This window comes from Stenella coeruleoalba (assembly GCF_951394435.1).
Source record: "Stenella coeruleoalba genome assembly, chromosome: 7".
NCBI classification, from domain to species: domain Eukaryota; kingdom Metazoa; phylum Chordata; class Mammalia; order Artiodactyla; family Delphinidae; genus Stenella; species Stenella coeruleoalba.
The window spans coordinates 86,792,168-86,810,625 of NC_137153.1; the positions used below are offsets into that span (position 1 = coordinate 86,792,168).

At 37.5% G+C, this 18,458-nt stretch overlaps 1 protein-coding gene across 10 annotated transcripts in view; it reads right to left on the bottom strand.

The window, feature by feature from the left end:
• RNF38 (ring finger protein 38) overlaps positions 1-18,458 on the bottom strand; it is a 123,881-nt gene that overhangs the window by 30,993 nt on the left and 74,430 nt on the right. For all 10 annotated transcript variants that reach the window (XM_079926405.1, XM_079926403.1, XM_079926410.1 and 7 more), the window contains one exon: positions 7,848-8,041. In XM_079926405.1, coding sequence (XP_079782531.1) covers positions 7,848-8,041 — 194 coding nt within the window. The remainder of the gene's footprint in view (positions 1-7,847; positions 8,042-18,458) is intronic.

Sequence of the window (18,458 nt, forward strand, 5' to 3'; positions counted from 1 at the left end):
TAAACAAAATTGATAATCAGCTCTGAGATTATTTAGAAATCAATAGCCAATCACTGTCATTTTGGGGGAGGGCGTTTAATTGTATAAAATTGATCCTTTTATAGGCAAATATAGTCAAATATCAGCAATTTCATATGGTTTAACCTATTATTTTGCCTCCTTTATTTTATAAACATTTTAGAACAAATTTTAATTTGCATATGTACCTTGGCTGTAATCCACATATGACTAATGGGCATTTTATGTTTGTCTATCTGGCTAAGACACATAGAAAAGACATAGTTCCTATATGCCCAAAATGACAATTTTAAAAAATGAGAGTAGAAAATACATAAAATAACTAAAACACATTTAATTTGTTGACAATTGCAAATAATCGAGTAATTGGGTAAATGCCGAGAATGGAAATGATGGCAAAATAGCATCAGCATAAATGTTCCAGTAATATACAGAATTTTTAGGTAGAATCTGGTTACTGAAGGAAACCACTTTTACTCCCCATGCACTTGTCATGGACATAGTTTAACACAAATAACAAGTTATCATGAGTAGACTTCCAACTTCCACTTCCCTACAATTCCACAATTCAGCTCCACTGCTTTTTACAATGCCTCAGCACGCATAACAATTCGAAAAAGCAGCAGGCCTCATTAAAAATGTACTCCACATTAGGCAAAAGAGGCCGAACAGCCCCCTTCAAGACACAGCTGCACACAGCCACCTCAGCAGCATTTACTGAGGACAGGTCACCTTTCCCTTAATTGTTGCACTCTGCACCTCTAAATCTGTTTCTTCTCACTCTCAACTGCCCAGTCTTAAAAAGAAAAAGGGACACTCCTTTGCAACATCAACTCCTCTACAGTGCTCTTAAAACTAACCCCCAGGTTCTTGCTCCATTTATTGCTTCCTCTATCTTTATTTTCAGCATAACTCTTTTTTGCATTTCTGCTTCAAAACTGACATACTGTATTTCACTGATTTTCAGATGCCATCCACCTTCGAACTCACTTTAATGTTTTGAGATAATTTTAATATAATTTTTGTGTACCCCTCACCCAGCTTTCCTTCATGTTAATATCTCCATTAGAATAATTATCAAAATTAGGAAATAAACCTTGGTATCATACTGTTAACTAAACAACAGAATGTATTCAGATTTTACCCAGTTTTTCTACCAATATCCCCTCACGGTCTAAAAATCCAGTGCAGGATCCCATCATTGCATATAGTGGTCATGGTTCCTTAGTCTTCTCCAATCCATGACAGTTCCTCAGTCTTTCACGACCTTGATACCTCTGAAGACATATTTACTCTGCAGAATACCCTTTAACCCAGATTTGTCTGATGTTTTCGCATGATCTGCATGACGTTATGCATTACTGGAAAGGATATCACAGAGGTGATAGGCCCTTTTCAGTGCATTGTATCCAGGGGCACATGACATCACATGCATCACTCATGCCTATGTATTTACCACCAATCACTTGGCTAAATTGGTTTCTGCCAAGACCCTCTACTACAAAATCACCATTCTTCCCTTTGTAATTACCAAATACTTGGGGGGGGGGAGATACTTTGAGACCATGCAAATATTCTGCTTCTGCTAAAAGTTTTGCCAATAACTTTAGCATGCATGAATGGACCTTCAGCTATCACTATTATAATATTCTAATGGTGATTTTCTACTCCCCTCATTTCTTCCACATGTATTAATTGGAATTCCATAAGGAAGAACTGTTCCCTCTCTCCCATTTATTTGTTTATTCACTTATTTATGAGTATGGGCTAATGGATATTTATTTTATTCTTTAGGTTATAATCCACACTATTGTTTTATTTTGTTGTTAAAATTATTTCAACTTTGTCCAATGGGAGCACATTCAGTTTAGCTCCTGTGCCCTTTTACTACTGTTCCTTACTATACGGACAATATGCTCTAGGCTTATCTTGTATTTTCCCTATACCAACTCTGGAATTAACCAGTTTTCCAGAGCCCTGGTTCCTTTGACTGTGGAATGGTATTTAGAAGGTAAGTGCGCTGACTGCTACACTATTTCTAGTCTCTCTAAGAGAAAAGAACAAGAAAATTTATCTATGTATACTAATTCACGTATATGTACATAGCTTTATACCTGTAAAAATATTTTAAAGGACTGTTTAATGTATCACTAAAAAGAGGAGGAAAGCTGCCAATGAGATTATACTATACCATCAATTTAGAGACATTATGATGTGAAAAAACGTGTACCTTACAATCAAAATAGAAAATATATGCCCAGATCACTCATCTCCCGAAAAAACACTCAGCCTGTCCACAAACTTTAAGGGTCCCTTTTAATATTGTTTTATTCTGTTGTTGCTTCTTGCTCTCACTTCCCTACTCAAACATAATTTCAATAACTCAAACTTAACACAAATTAAGACCCAAGCTCTCACGCTGACACATAAGTTCCTTGACAATTTTGGTCCTTGTCTTTACTGAATTGCCTCTCATTAAATCTGTTATGTATGCCTTTGTAGTAAAACATTTAGAAAGCAGAATTATTGGAAAATCTAGAAATAATAAACAGTGATAAGATGAACAAATATTTCTTTCAGTTGACTTTTATATCTATGATAGGTACTACTTTGTCACTTTGTTTTAGATGTATCACTTGTGAACAGCACAAAGCTCTTCCCTCCTGGTCTCACTGACCTGCCTTTTGTTGGATTGCATTTTCTATATATGTTGTTTATCTGTTTCATTGTGTGGAAGCTATATGTTCCAGTTCTATTCTTCTAGTGACTACACTTGAATTTTTAAACACATAATTCAATTTTTCTGAAAACATCTAGATTGCACATTTTTACTTCTCTCTGCTCTGTCCCCATTTTACATTCAGATCTTTCCGGAAATTTTTTCTTTTTTTTTGAACAACAGACCTTTATTCAGACTTAGCAGTATGTCTTTTTTGTTTCCTTTCCTAATCAAATGGTATTAAATCCTACTTCTTACATTTATTCTTCCACTTCCTAGAGTACAGTATTTAATAATTCTTTCAAGAAGGTTCTCTTTTTTTTTCTTTTATTATTTCTTTTTTAATTGTAGTTGCTGTACAATATTACGTAAGTTACAGGTGTACAATACAGTGATTCACAATTTTAAAGGTTATGTTCCACTTATAGTCATTATGAAATACTGGCTATACTCCCCGTGTTGTATATGTATCCTTGCAGCTTATTTTATACCTGATAGTTTGTACCTCTTATCCCCTACCCTTATATTAGCCCTCTCCGTCCTCCTTCCCTCTCCCCACCGGTAACCACTAGTTTGTTCTCTGTATCTGTGAGTCTGCTTCTTTTTTTACATTCAACTAGTTAGCTGTATTTTTTAGATTCCATATATATAAGTGATGTCATACAGTATTTGTTTTTCTCTGACTTATTTTACTTGGCATAATGCCCTCCAAGTCCATCCATGTTGCTGCAAATGGCAAAATTTCGGCCTTTTTAATGGCTGAGTAGTATTCCATTGTGTGGAAAACACACACACACACACACACACACACACACACACACACACACCCTTTATCCATTCACCTGTTGATGGACACTTAGGTTGCTTCCATACCTTGGCAATCGTAAATAATGCTGCTATGAACACTGGGGTGCATATGTTTCTGAATTAGTATTTTTGGTTTTTTTGGATATCTACCCAGGAGTGAAACTGCTGGATCATATGGTAGTTTTGTTTTTAGTGTTTCTGAGAAATCTTCATACTATTTTCCATAGTGGCTGCACCAATTTACATTCCCACCAACAGTGTATAAGGGTTCTCTTTTTTCCACACCTTTGCTAACATTTGTTTTTTGCGTTCTTTTCGATAATAGCTGTTCTGCCAGGTGTGAGGTGGTATCTCATTGTGGTTTGGATTTGCATCTCCCTGATGATTAGCAATACCGAGCATCTTTCCATGTACCTGTTGGCCACCTGCACTTCCTCTCTGAAAAACTGTCTACTCAGGTCTTCTGCCCATTTTTTAACTGAGTTTTTTTTTGGCATTGAGTTGTATGAGCTGTTTATATATGTTCGATATTAATCCCATATTGGTCATATCATTTGCAAACATCTTCTCCCATTCAGTAGGCTGTCCTTTCATTTTGTCGATGAATTTTGTGCTGTGCAAAAGCTTTTAAGTTTAATTAAGTCTGATTTGTTTATTTTTGCTTTAATTTTCTTCTCTTTAGGAGACAGATCCAAAAAATACTGCTGCAATTTATGTGAAAGAGTTCACCTATGTTTTCCTCTAGGAGTTTTATAGTATCTGGTCTTACATTTAGCTGTTTAATCCATTTTGAATTTATTTCTGTATATTGTGTTAGAGAATGTTCTAATTTTATTTTTTTACATGTAGCTGTCCAGTTTTCCCAGCACCACTTACTGAAGAGGCTGTCTTTTCTCCATTGTATATTCTTGCCTCCTTTGCCACAGACTGACCATACTGCGTGGGTTTATTTCTGGGCTTTCCATCCTGTTCCATTGATCTATGTGTCTGTTTTTATGCCAGTATCATACTGTCTTGATGACTGTAGCTTTGTAGTATATAGTCTGAAGTCAGGGAGCATGATTCCTTCAGCTCTGTTGTTTTTTCTCAAGATTGTTTTGGCCATTCAGGATATTTTGTGTCTCCATACAAACTTTAAAATTATTTGTTCTAGTTCTGCGAAAAATGCCATTGGTATTTTGATGGAGACTGCACTGAATCTGTAGATTGCCTTGGGTAGTATGGTCCTTTTAACAATATTAATTCTTCCAATCCAAGAACACGGTATATCTTTCCATCTGTTTTTGTCATCCTCAATTTTTTTCATCAGTGTCTTACAGTTTTCCAAGTACAGGTCTTCTAACTCCTTAAGTAGGTTTATTCCTAGGTATTTTATTCTTTTTGATGTGATGGTAAATGAGACTGTTTCCTTAATTTCTCTTTTTGATGGTTTGTCATTCACGTATAGAAATGCAACAGATTTATGTATATTAATTCTGTAACCTGCAACTCCACTGAATTCATTGATGAGCTCTGGTAGTATCCTGGTGGCATCTTTAGGATTTTCTATGCATAGTATCACATCATCTGCAAACAGTGACAATTTTACTTCTTCCTTTCCAACTTGGATTCCTTTTCTTTTTCCTGTCTGACTGCTTTGGCTACGACATCCAAAACTATGTTAAGTAAAAGTGGCGATAGTGGACATCCTCGTCTTATTCCTGATCTTGGAGGGAACGCTTTCAGGTTTTCACCGTTGAGTATGATGTCAGCTGTAGGTTTGTCATATAAGGCCTTTATTATGTTGAGGTATGTGCCCTCTATGCCTACTTTCTGGAGAGTTATCCAATCATAAATGGATGCTAAATCTTATCAAAAGCTTTTTCTACATCTATTGAAACGATTATATGGTTTTTATTCTTCAATTTGTTAATGTTGTGTATCACACTGATTGACTTGTAGATACTGAAAAATCCTTGCAACCCCAGGATAAATCCCTCTTGATCATGATGTATGATTCAGGGAGGATCTCTTATTGTTCAACATTCTTCATCTCTGAATGTTTGTGCATATTCTTAAATTTCACCAAGATCTTGCTCAACACTCAGTCTTTCTTCAATTTTTTAAAAAATATTTATTTATTTATGGATGCATTGGGTCTTCGTTGCTGCACACGGGCTTTCTCTAGTTGCGGCGAGCGGGGGCTACTCTTCGTTGTGGCGCGGGCTTCTCATTGCAATGGCTTCTCTTGTTGTGGAGCACGGTCTCCAGTAGTTGTGGCACATGGGCTTCAGTAGTTGTGGCTCACAGGCTCTAGAGCGCAGGCTCAGTAGTTGTGGCGCATAGGCTTAGTTGCTCCGTGGCATGTGGGATCTTCCCGGACCAGGGTTCAAACCTGCATCCCCTGCATTGGCAGGCAGATTCTTAACCACTGAGCCACCAGAGAAGTCCCTCTTCAATTCTTGAAAATGATTTTGTACTATTTCTGTCTAAATTGTTCCCTTCTATTGTTTCCGCCTGGAAATATGATTAGACATATTCAGAACTGATGACTCTTGCCTATATTTAAATTTCTTTTCCACACTTTCCATTTTGCCCTTTTACACTACATTCTGGGAAAATTCCTTCACTTGATCTTCCAGGGACCAAGATGCTTTTTCTGCCTGTTTATTAATTTTACCAACTAAGATTTCCAGTTGATTTTTATGGATACAATCTCTTCCACTTCTCTCATGCTACACTTATTCTAAAATTCTATTTTGTTTATTCTCTTAATTGTTTTATTTCTTCTATTAATGGTTTCTTCAAGTTCTTTCTTGTATTGAGTTTCAGTGCCCTTCTTTCACTTTGTTGGCTTTCCTCAAATGTTGGCTTTCCTCAAATGTTTGCGAGTGACGACAAATCACAGGACAGGGGTTATCAGAAGGAGGGTTTTTAATGCTCTATTTTAACCTAGGTGTTGGGCACACCTGTGTGTTATCCTTTTAAGTGTACACTTGTTTTACAAGTTCTCCTGAATGTACGTCACATTTCGCCATAAAGCAATAGGAAAGATTACAGCAGGGGCTCAGGCTGTAACCTTGAAACAACCAACCTTATTTCCTCATGCTATAACATTTAACAGCTATAAAATATTTTACCTGGTTGGCATAACATTATTTTACTTAAACATTCCCATATAATTGGGTAATACTGCACCAGATAATGTAAAAGTCTTAGTGTGTCAACAGAATACAGCTCAGGAACAGGTTTATCTTGTCTTATTTGGAACAATGAATGATGGGTTTTAAGACTCCTTCAGTATTAGTTTCCTAGGGCTGCCCTAATAAAATACCACAGACTCACTTAAACAATAGAAATTCATTTTCTCACAGTCCTAGAGACTATGTCCAAGATCAAGGTGCCAGCATGGCTGGTTTCTAGTGAGAGCTCTCTTCCTAGAGTCTCCTCTTATAAGGACACTAATCCTCTTGGATCAGGGCCCCATCCTTATGACCTCATTCAGCCTAAATTACTTCCTTAGAGGCCTCATCTCTAAATACATCCACACTGGGGGCTAAGGCATCAACCTATGGATCTTCAGGAGACACAAACATTTAGTCTGTAATACCACATCCTGGACATATAAACAGTTGTCTCACCCCAAGTATGCTCTATTTCCTTGGAAGAAGAAAGGTATGACCTCAGACAACTACTAAAGAGGAAGCAGCTCAGGAAATGTATTCCCCTGGGAAGGAAAAGCAAGGGGCAAGTCCTATATGGAAGACAGGACTGAAAGTCAAACTAAATTTCAGTCACTCTTCATATCACAGGCTCCACAATTTTAAAGAAACTTAATTAAGCTCCCAGTTGCCTTAGAGGATACAGAAGGAATATCTGGAGAGAGGTTATTCATTTCTAAGAATGGAGTGGATAAGAATTGCACGAAAAAGAGGCTGCTCATTCCTAAGACCATGGTTCTATATTTCCTTATAGTTATAAACTATAAAATGCATTTTTCAGTAATATGGATTGAAGGCTAGCCCACAAAAAGTCTTAAACCTTAAAGTAGTTGAATTCACATATAATGGTACGGATTGATTTTAGGTAAACCAATTTAGCCTTTCAATTCCTTCTTCTGTCAGTCACAAGCTAAATGAACTCTCATGACGGACTGTAGAAATCTAAACAACTTGTAACGTTGTTTCTCGTGTGTAAGCGTACAAGTAAAAAGGTGTTGATGTGTTTATAAAATTCCTACAGAAAAAATGCTTTCTGATGTTAAAAAAAAATTCACAAATCTACCAATGACCACAAATTTAATAAGTAACTGTAACCAACTAACCTTCTTCTGTTGCGTGCAGGTGTGTTGCATCGTTCCCCTGAGAAGTGATGTTGGCTTGGTCGAACTGAAGGGGGCTGCCTATTTGATGTCATCTCCCATGGTCGCATTGGTGGTGAGGGAGCTGGTGATGCTGATGTATAATCAAAGACTGAATGAGAGAGGCGCTGTCTCTTGGGACTTGGACTATCTTCACTCTGCCAATGCAACAAAATCAATCAACTGAATAAAATCTTTTAAGGATTTTTGCATTACTGTTTACATGCATAGGTGTTTAAGTATGTTTACCACAAAGTGTAAAGGAGGGAAAAAATACACTATCAACCTGAATTAAATACCTTTAAAAGAAACGAGGGGTGGGGTGCGGTGGGGTGGGAAAGGGAGATACACAGTAAATAATATCAAATGAAAAGTTAACTTTTCTTTAAAATATCATAAAATTAACCAGGTAACAACACACAAGGTACACAACAGGGCAATAAACAATTTCTATGGTACTTGACCACCTCTTTAAAGCTCTAATTCAGCTGAGAAAATCTACTATGTCCTCCCATCAGTTAACAGTTACTCTTTTAGGCATTAATTCTTAGCTGAGAGATCAATTTAGGAGGGGGTATAATTTTTTTTTAACATCTTTATTGGGGTATAATTGCTTTACAACGGTGTGTCAGTTTCTGCTTAAGGGGGTGTAATTTAAGTAGGCCCTTGATTTGATTTAAAATCATACTTGCTTGCCTCTTTATTCCTGTTATTTAAGGCCATTACATTTATTATTTAATAATGTTTATGTGGACAAAGTAAAATTTATTTAAAACATTAAAAAACAGTCAACTGATCTAGTTCATCAGTTCTTAACTAGAATGTCATAGAATATCTTTGGGAAAGACATGGCATTTCAGGTAGATCATGGGAGTGGTAGATAATTAAAAACCCATACCTGTTAATGTTGAAGCACAGTCTCAAGTTTTCAAGGGTTTAGCTATAAAATTGGTATGGATCACTTAACTGAATTATTAACTCTCCAGGATTCCCCACACAACTCAATTTTCCAATTGAGTCTCTCATCAAAACTGTCAAAATTACAAGTTAACTGAAAGTCTGATGAGGGCTGTGTGTTTTCTAATAGAGCCTCTCCTATCTCCAGTCTACTCCTGCAAATTCTAATCATTTGGGCATTAGGGAACTTTTGATTGGCACCTGCTGCTACAACAAAAATGTTAATATTAGCTAAAGAATATATGAGGTTACATACTATGTTACAGTTTAAAATATAAGCATATAAAACAGAACTGATTAAACTGACGGGAATGAAGCAAACTGCTAAATGGTTACTTTTGATCATTCTAAATTATTTAGCAGATGTATTCAAAAAACCATGTCATTTTCCTTCTATACTTAAGAATATTATAATTCACATTGTTATAACTAAAATAGAAAATAGTTTTCAGAACCATATACAAATGCTCTTGTAACTTTCCTCACACTAACCTTATTTTCTCCCTATATTTAATGGTGCTATTAAAAGTAGTTGTTTTTAACCCTTGATTTTAATAAGAAAATCAGTTATGTTCTGATAATCCTAAAACTTAGAAAGTGAAAAATAACCATTAATATTTAGATATTCTGATCAAAACAAAACAACAGAACAACTAAGACTTGACAAACTCATACATGAACTACACATAAGCATTAGAAATGTGATCTCCACGTGTGGTAAAACAGACTTGATTAACATTGACTTTCTGAGGTACAATATGCTAGCAACCAATCATAATCATTGGCTTTCATATGTATAAACCTGTACCGCAAAGCTTGATGCAAGCTAGGACATGGAACTCTGAATTCTAAAAATTCACTGCCCAAATGGAGGAGAATGCTACAGATCCACAAAATAACTAAGTATTGAAAAAACACTCAGGCTATCAACCTTTACATATTTTCAGTGATGTTCAGGTTGTGGGTTAGCATATTCTTATTTTACAACAAATGCATTACTTTTAAGAGTGGAGATAAGGAAAGATGACTGAGAAAGTCTCCCATCCCTTCTCTTTGTGTTGTGAAAGGTTCCCAGTGTGTAAGAGGAGACAAAGACTAGGAAGTGGGGCTCCCCTGGTGGCGCAGTGGTTGAGAGTCCGCCTGCCAATGCAGGGGACACAGGTTCGTGCCCCGGTTCGGGAAGATCCCACATGCCGTGGAGCGGCTGGGCCCGTGAGCCATGGCCACTGAGCCTGCGCATCCGGAGCCTGTGCTCTGCAACGGGAGAGGCCACAACAGTGATAGGCCCACGTACAGCCAAAAAAAAAAAAGACTAGGAAGTGAAGGGAAATATGTGGAAGTGAGCTCTTCATTAGGATTATGGTAATAAGCCTTACTTTTTCACTCAAAGTAACAGGAAACCACAACTGATATTTAGTGACATGGGATTACTAAAAGGTTATTTTACTATATGCAATATGGTTTCATCGTATTCCTTATCAATTTTAATACTCTAAGGAACTGTGTAAAAAATTCTTAGTTTCCAGAAAAAGAAAGGGGGAGTAACCTACAAAGAAAAAGAATTAGATTAGCATTAGACTTCCCACAGAAAACAAAAGATGCTATTTTCTGGGGGAAAATAATGTTGAATATAGAGTTTTATACTCCAATCAAACTATTAGTCTAGTATAAGGGAAAAAACAAAGACCTTGCCAGATGTATTAAGATTCAAAGTTGCTTCTCACATATCCATTCAGAAAATTTTACTTGATTGATTTTTATGTATGCGTGCATGCTCTCTCCTTCACCTGGGGACATATATATAAATACAGGATCCAAGAAATAGAAGTAACCCAGAAGTGCAATGAAAAGAAATCCCAGGGTGATGGCAGTACAGCAGGTCTGAAAAACAATCATTACAAATTAGAAAGAATCAGAGGACTCTGAGAAAAATACCATACACAATGTGGATTCAAAAACAGTATGATTGAGAACTTACAAGTTCTTAATAAAACTTAAGCCCACAGCTCTCTTATCATAAGAAATATAAAAAGGCAATCAGGGACTTCCCTGCTGGTCCAGTGGTAAAGAATCTGCCTTCCAATGCAGGGGACGCGGGTTCAATCCCTGGTCGGGCACCTAAGTCCGCGCACCTCAACTAGAGAGCCCGCGTGCCACAAACTACAGAGCGCATGTGCTCTGGAGCCTGCGCGCCACAACTAGAGAGAGAAAACCCGCACACCACAACTAGAGAAGCCCGCGTGCCCCAATGAAGAGCCCACGCGCCTCGATGAAGACCCCGTGTGCTGCAACGAAGACCCAATGCAGCCAAAAAAATAAAGAAAATAAATATTTTTTTTAAAAAAGGCAATCAGAGAGTGGAGGACAAAGATGAAAACAAATCCATATCGTTTTGTCACCTAAAGCATCCTCTGAGTAGGACAGGTAGTCAAAAGATTACAACTCCTCCTCCATGGGCCAAACATGCTACTTGGTTCTGCAATGACTATACAAGTATCCTAATACTATGAAGAATGTTTACTGGTTTTCAATTATTATAATCAACATAGGACAAGGCATGAAAGATCACTGTTGTAGTTACAGAACAGAAATAAGTATAAATAAGTATAATAAAATAAGTATTTTATCAAATAAACTTTGATATAAAGTAACTGTAACGACTTCTGTGACAAAATCATGGACCAGAAGTGAAAATCCTAACATAAACATCTAGAAATAATGGTTTAAATACAAAAAAAAAAATTTAAAGGTATTGCTGGATTCAGAGAAAAAGAGAAATTTCCAAGGACCAGAAACAAAGAGGAAAACTGAAAACCAGGTTTGTTTTTTGATATTCGCAGGAGGGACAGAAGATAAGGTCCTATCACTGAGACCCCTGCATAAGGCCAAAATTTCCAAAGTACTATGCTTTCAATAAAAGGGAAGACTAGAAGAAGTCAGCCATTGGCACAGAGTGTCTACTCTGTATGTACTGAGAACTGGAGAAGGGATCACATCCCTGAGAACTCAAACCACAGGTTAGCTCCTCACACCAAGGCTGGGGTTCAAATTTTTCACTACCCATGTTGTCTGTGAACCTCTAAACTTAGAAATTAATATAAAAACTGATCTAGAATTATGGTACCACAACAACTCTTGACAGAAGTAAATGCAAAGCAGAATCTGGAGGAATACTCCTATTACCTAGGCCAGTGGTTCTCAAACTTTTGCATGCATCAGAAACACCAGATTGTTGGGTCCACTCCCCAGTCTCTCATTCAGACAGTTTGGATTGGGACCCAAGAATTTTGCATTTCTAACATGATCCCATATGATGCTTGGTACTGCTCGTCTGTGACTACACCCTGAGAACCACTGAACTAAGAGATAAGGGACTCTCTTAAGAAAAGTCCCTAAGGATAAATTCACCATTACAGAAAAATTTACGTTTTGAAATCTCAGGGGGGAGCAGTTCCCTCCTGTCCCTGCTGACTCTGTGCCTGTAGGCTGACTAGAAAGTACCAGATGTTGACAACTTAAACCTGTAAGATGTTGAGTCAAGTCAGGTACTAGTACTGTCTCTACTGGTACAGAATACTGTAGAGATATTACAGTACAGAATACGGATGCAGATTCAGGGATCAAGGGAGGAAGGACAGAAGAAAATTAGCCAGCTAGCTTTTATACTCAGTATTCAGCATCTGATAAAATGAGTACAGGATTACACCTCTGTTACACCAAATCTTTATAACCAAAACATCATTATTAGAAGTGAAAACAACCCATAAGAAAGTATTCCACAGTTTCAAAAAAAGCAAATCAGAAATGATTAAATGCTAAATACCATGGGAGAAAAAAAAAACAAATACACGTGCATATGTATAAACACGCACACATAAAATATAAATAATATTTATATATATGTCAGTCAGGAAGTCTTGAAGATAATGCAAACTTTCCCCAAAGCATAAACAGGTTCCAAGTCCTAGATTAAAAATGGTGATTGAAAAGTGCCTCTGATTTCAGCAAACACTAGTGAGCCCCAAGGACTTCTCAAAGGAACAAGGGGGCAACTAGAGTCGGGGAGATAAAATCTCCAATAATCTGGTCCCCTCTCCTCTCATTATTCAGGACTACCATTCATCTCAGATTTACAAATAAATAAGCATAGCAAGATTTATGAGTTCCCAATCCTCTTTTAAACTTCCAGACTCTATTTGCCTTATTCTATCTGACAAAAGATTAAGTTTCTCATTCCACAACCATTAAATTTAAATGGCCCAGGAGAGGAAATACTTACTGAATTCCATTCATTTAAAATAAGAGACATGAAAGCACTTAGAAAACTGAAACACTCTACATAAAGCAACTTGCTAATAAAGAATAACCACCAAGACAGATCCCTTTTTGTAAATAATAATTAATAACTTTACATTTGAATCACATAATGTACAAAATGATCTCTACACATTCTTTCATTTAATTTTCCACAAAGTCTTTGTTTAAACTATATTCAAATTTATGTAAAATATGTTTCTATTAGTGAAGATGTACAAAAGACAATTCAGTGAATATACTGCCTTTGAACTACACAACATACATATAGTCCTGTTTCATATACTTTACAAAGGACTTTAATTTTCTAATGCACAGCTTTGATTCCTCAGCTCAAAAGATTTCAGAACAAAATCCAACCTCATAACCACTCAAACAGTACATCCTCCTGGAATGTTATTTTACTTGTAGGTACGGGAGGGAAAAGAGACTTCAAATATTCTGTTTTCAAAAGTTACCAGACCATGCATTAAAAAAAAAAATCAGAACTTTGCTTTTTGACATGGTCCAAGTCTGTGTTTTTTCATAAAAGGCCAAAGAACAGAACAATTTTATGTGCAGTGAGTGCTTGCAAAGGGAATGTAGTGGTATAACATATTGCAATTCCATCATAATGAAGAGGATAAAATACCATGTGAAAATATTATGTTTCTATATTCGTTGGCCATAACTGCTAACCCAGCAGTGGCTTCCTGAGTTTAGGGAGGCCTGTTTGGCTAATTTCTGAATAATGTATTAACAACCTTAAGTCCTAGATTTTTCTTAGAACATCACTGGTTCACAAAATCTGATTTACCTTGATGCTGTAATTGTACTGTTTTCAAATGCTATATTTAGTTCCACAGAAGCTATAAACAAGGATCAATGAAATAATCTGAAGCATAACCATGAAACCAACAAAAACAGAAAAGCTGCTAAGAACAACCTGAAATCAAGGGATCCCTGTGAATCAAGGGATCCCTCCACATGGAGTCGTTCTGCAGACAACTGAAGCTCAGACTAGATATGTTAATTCAGGACTTTTTGGTATACTACAGATAGATGGTACGTCAACGAAGTTACAGGCATTGACAAAAATTGTTCAAAATAGTTTATAAAATGAAAAGGAAGCCCAATACTGAACCCTGAGAAGCTCCAACATTTTATGTTGAGTACCTGATGAGAGGAGAGTAGAGTGTGGTGGTGAAAGCCAGTGTAATGGAGTTTCAAGGGTTCAACTAAGAGGTCATGTAGAATGAGGGCTGCAAAACATGCACTGTTTTTTTTTTCTAACATCTTTATTGGAGTGTAATTGTTTTACAATGGTGTGTTAGTTTCTGCTTTATAACAAAATGAATCAGTTATACATATATTCCCATATCTCTTCCCTCTTGCATCTCCCTCCCTCTCACCCTCCCTATCCCACCCCTCCAGGAGGTCACAAAGCACCAAGCTCATCTCCCTGTGCTATGCGGCTGCTTCCCACTAGCTATCTACCTTACGTTTGGTAGTGTATATATGCCCGTGCCTCTCTCTCGCTTTGTCACAGCTTATCCTTCCCCCTCCCCATATCCTCAAGTCCATTCTCTAGTAGGTCTGTGTCTTTATTCCTGTCTTACCCCTAAGTTCTTCATGACTTTTTTTCCCTTGAATTCCATATATATGTGTTAGCATACGGTATTTGTCTTTCTCTTTCTGACTTACTTCACTCTGTATGACACTCTAGGTCTATCCACCTCATTACAAATAGCTCAATTTCATTTCTTTTTATGGCTGAGTAATTTCCATTGTATATATGTGCCACATCTTTATCCATTCATCCGATGATGGACACTTAGGTTGTTTCCCATCCACTGTGTTTTAACAATATGGAACTCACTGACTTGAAACTATTTCTTTACAATATGATTTAGTATCTTTATGGTGTATTTCCCTTTATGACAATTTTTGGAAAAGTTTTTGTTCCTGTCTTTCCTTTGATGATCTTATGAATTTAAGGATAACTCTAGGACTTCCCTGGTGGCTCAGTGGTTAAGAATCTGCCTGCCAATGCAGGGGACACGGGTTTGAGCCCTGGTCCAGGAAGATCCTACTTGCCATGGAGCAACTAAGCCCGTGTGCCACAACTACTGAGCTTGCGCTCTAGAGCCTGCGAGCCACAACTACTGAGCCCGTGCTCCACAACAAGAGAAGCCACCACAGTGAGAAGCCTGCACACCAGAACGAAGAGTAGCCCCCGCTCACCACAACTAGAGAAAGCCTGCGTGCGCACAGCAATGAAGACCCAACGCAGCCAAAAGTAAATAAATTAATTAATGGGGAGGAAAAGAATAACTTCGTAAAGCTCTAAAATAAAATATTTTTTTTTTTTAGCTAAAATTTTTGTTAAGTCTATAAATTTGCTGGAGAAGAGACATTTTTACAGTACTTTCAGAAATCTATTTCTTTATATGTATAAATCAGCAAATTTCAATCACCTAACTTTAGTAAATTTACAAAATAAAGTTATCAAATAGCTGTATTAAGAAATGTGCGTGCATGCACACACACATACACACACAGCCCTGAAGAGAAAAGGGAACCCTCCTACACTGTTGGTGGGAATGTAAGTTGGTACAGCCACCATGGAAAACAGTATGGAGGGTCCTCAGAAAACTAAAAACAGAATTACCATACAATCCAGCAATCCCACTCCTGAGCATATATCCAGACAAAACTCTAATTCAAAAAGATACATGCGGGCTTCCCTGGTGGCGCAGTGGTTGAAAGTCCACCTGCCGATGCCCCGGTCCGGGAAGATTCCACATGCCGCGGAGCAGCTGGGCCCGTGAACCATGGCCACTGAGCCTGCGTGTCCGGAGCCTGTGCTCCGCAATGGGTGAGAGGCCACAACAGTGAGAGGCCTGCATACTGAAAAAAAAATACACGCACCCTTACGTTCATAGCAGCATTGTACACAATAGCCAAGACATGGAAACCACCTAAATGTCCATCAAATGGAATACTGCCCAGCCATAAAAAAGAACACACACAAATGGAATACTACCCAGCCATAAAAAAGAACGAAATAATGCCATGTGCAGCAACATGGATGCAACTAGAGATTATCATGCTAAGTGAAGTCAGAAAGAGAAAGACAAATACCATATGATATCACTAAAGTATGGTACCAATGAACCTATCTACAGAACAGAAACAAACTCACAGACATAGAGAACAGACTTGTGGTTGCCAAGGGGGAGAGGACTGGGGGAGGGGTGGAGTGGGAGGCTGGGGTTAGCTTTTCTATATAGAATGGATAAACAACAAGGTCCTACTGTATAGCACAGAAAACTATATTCAATATCCTATGATAAACCATAATGGAAAATATTTTTTAAAAGAATGTATGTGTATGTTAAACACACACACACCTGAAATCAAGGGTTGTGCCACACCTGAAATTCAAGTTCCCCATGATGTACATGACTTTTTAATGAAAGCATACAATCTTCAATCACAATCACTGAATTGGTTGGTAGCACGAAAATGCTAATTTTAAAATTATAGGGCGCAGATAGCAAACAGACATGAGGGAATTTTGGGGGGTGCTGAAACTATCCTATATCTTGATTGTAATGGTCCCACATCTGTATGTGTTTGTCAAAACTCACAGACCTGTACACGGAAAAAGGTGAATTTTACTGTATGTTAATTATACCTTAATTTTAATTTAAAAAAATTACAGGAGGCACTTTGATTCTAATTTTAAATATAGGCTTATTTTTATAGAGATGCAAATGTGCATCTACTTAAACCTCTTTTGTAGTGGAAAAAAAAGAGCAAGAAATACACAAAGCCATCATTTTTAAAGGAACATTAAAATACCAAATAAATGTACACCAGGAAACATACAAGAATATTCATGGCAACACTGTTTCTAATAATAATAATAGAAAAGTGGAGACTACCCAAATGTCCATCAAAAAGAGAAGGGATAAACTATAGTACAGTACGTTCATATAAATGTAACGCTAAAAGCAGGAAAATGAATCTACAGGACACAGCCACATGCAATCAATATAGATGAATTTCACAATGGCAAAAATACACAAAGTATGATACCATTTACATTAAGTTCAGAAACTAAACAGTATAGTATTGAGGTATACTATATGTAGTAAAAACCACACAGAAAAGCAAAGAGATACTGAACACAAAATTCAACAGAGGTTTACCCAAGGCACAGGTTTGGGACAGCACCTGAATATAATATGGAAGCTTCAAAAACATTGGCAATAGTTGATTTCTTAAGCTAGATGGTGGTTTTTTAAAACTTATACATATGTCTTCTTTATATTTTATAACTTGCATATATGAAATATTTCATAATTTTTAAAATTAAAAAACATACAAAATTTGAAAGATTTTGACTAGAAAAACAAGTAAAAAGCAGCAAAGTGCAAAAGTCTTTAATAAACAAGGACAGTGACACAAACTTGGTAAGTAGTGGAGATGAAAAAAGAGATCAAAAACAGGATGAGGGGCTTCCCTGGTGACGCAGTGGTTGGGAGTCCGCCTGCCGATGCAGGGGACGCGGGTTCGTGCCCCAGTCTAGGAGGATCCCGCATGCCGCGGAGCAGATGGGCCGGCGGGCTGTGGCCGCTGGGCCTGCGCGTCCGGAGCCTGTGCTCCGTGGCGGGAGGGGCCACGACAGTGTGAGGCCCGCATACCGCAAAAAAAAAACAAACCAGGATAAGCTTTTTGTTCAAAGACTAGTGATTAAAAACAAGGATCCAGGAGTGTATCAACACTTTCCTTCACCTCTATGACCATCCTACCTACTAGCTACATACCCAATCCCATGCTTGGAGCAGGAAAAAGCAGTAATTTCTTTACCCTTAGAAAAGGCTACAGGGAAAATGATGTCCTCGTAAAAGAGACTAGTTTCAGCTACAATATGGAAGTGAAGAGGGTGTTTTAAGAAAAAAATGGAAGAGGTAGGTGAGTCTGTTTAGAATGGATGGAGTCAAGGGGGAAGGAAAAGCAGAAAGAGTTGGGAGGAAAGGAACTTGGAGGAAAGCCGAGAGAAAACTGCATTAAGGGAATAACTTTCTGAGGATACGACGTGGCTGCATAGGTTCTCGTTTTTACATGGCAACTAAGTTTTATAAGGATGAGAACCATAACTGGAACTAAGAAATCACACCTAATCATGGTATCAGAATTGGTTGAAGGTATCTGACAGTATCTCGAAGGAGATATGAGAAGGATTTACTTTGCTTCATGTGGAACAGTGGGAGGGTAATAAGTGGGCAAAGAAAATCTCCAGTCTCTCTTGGGAGC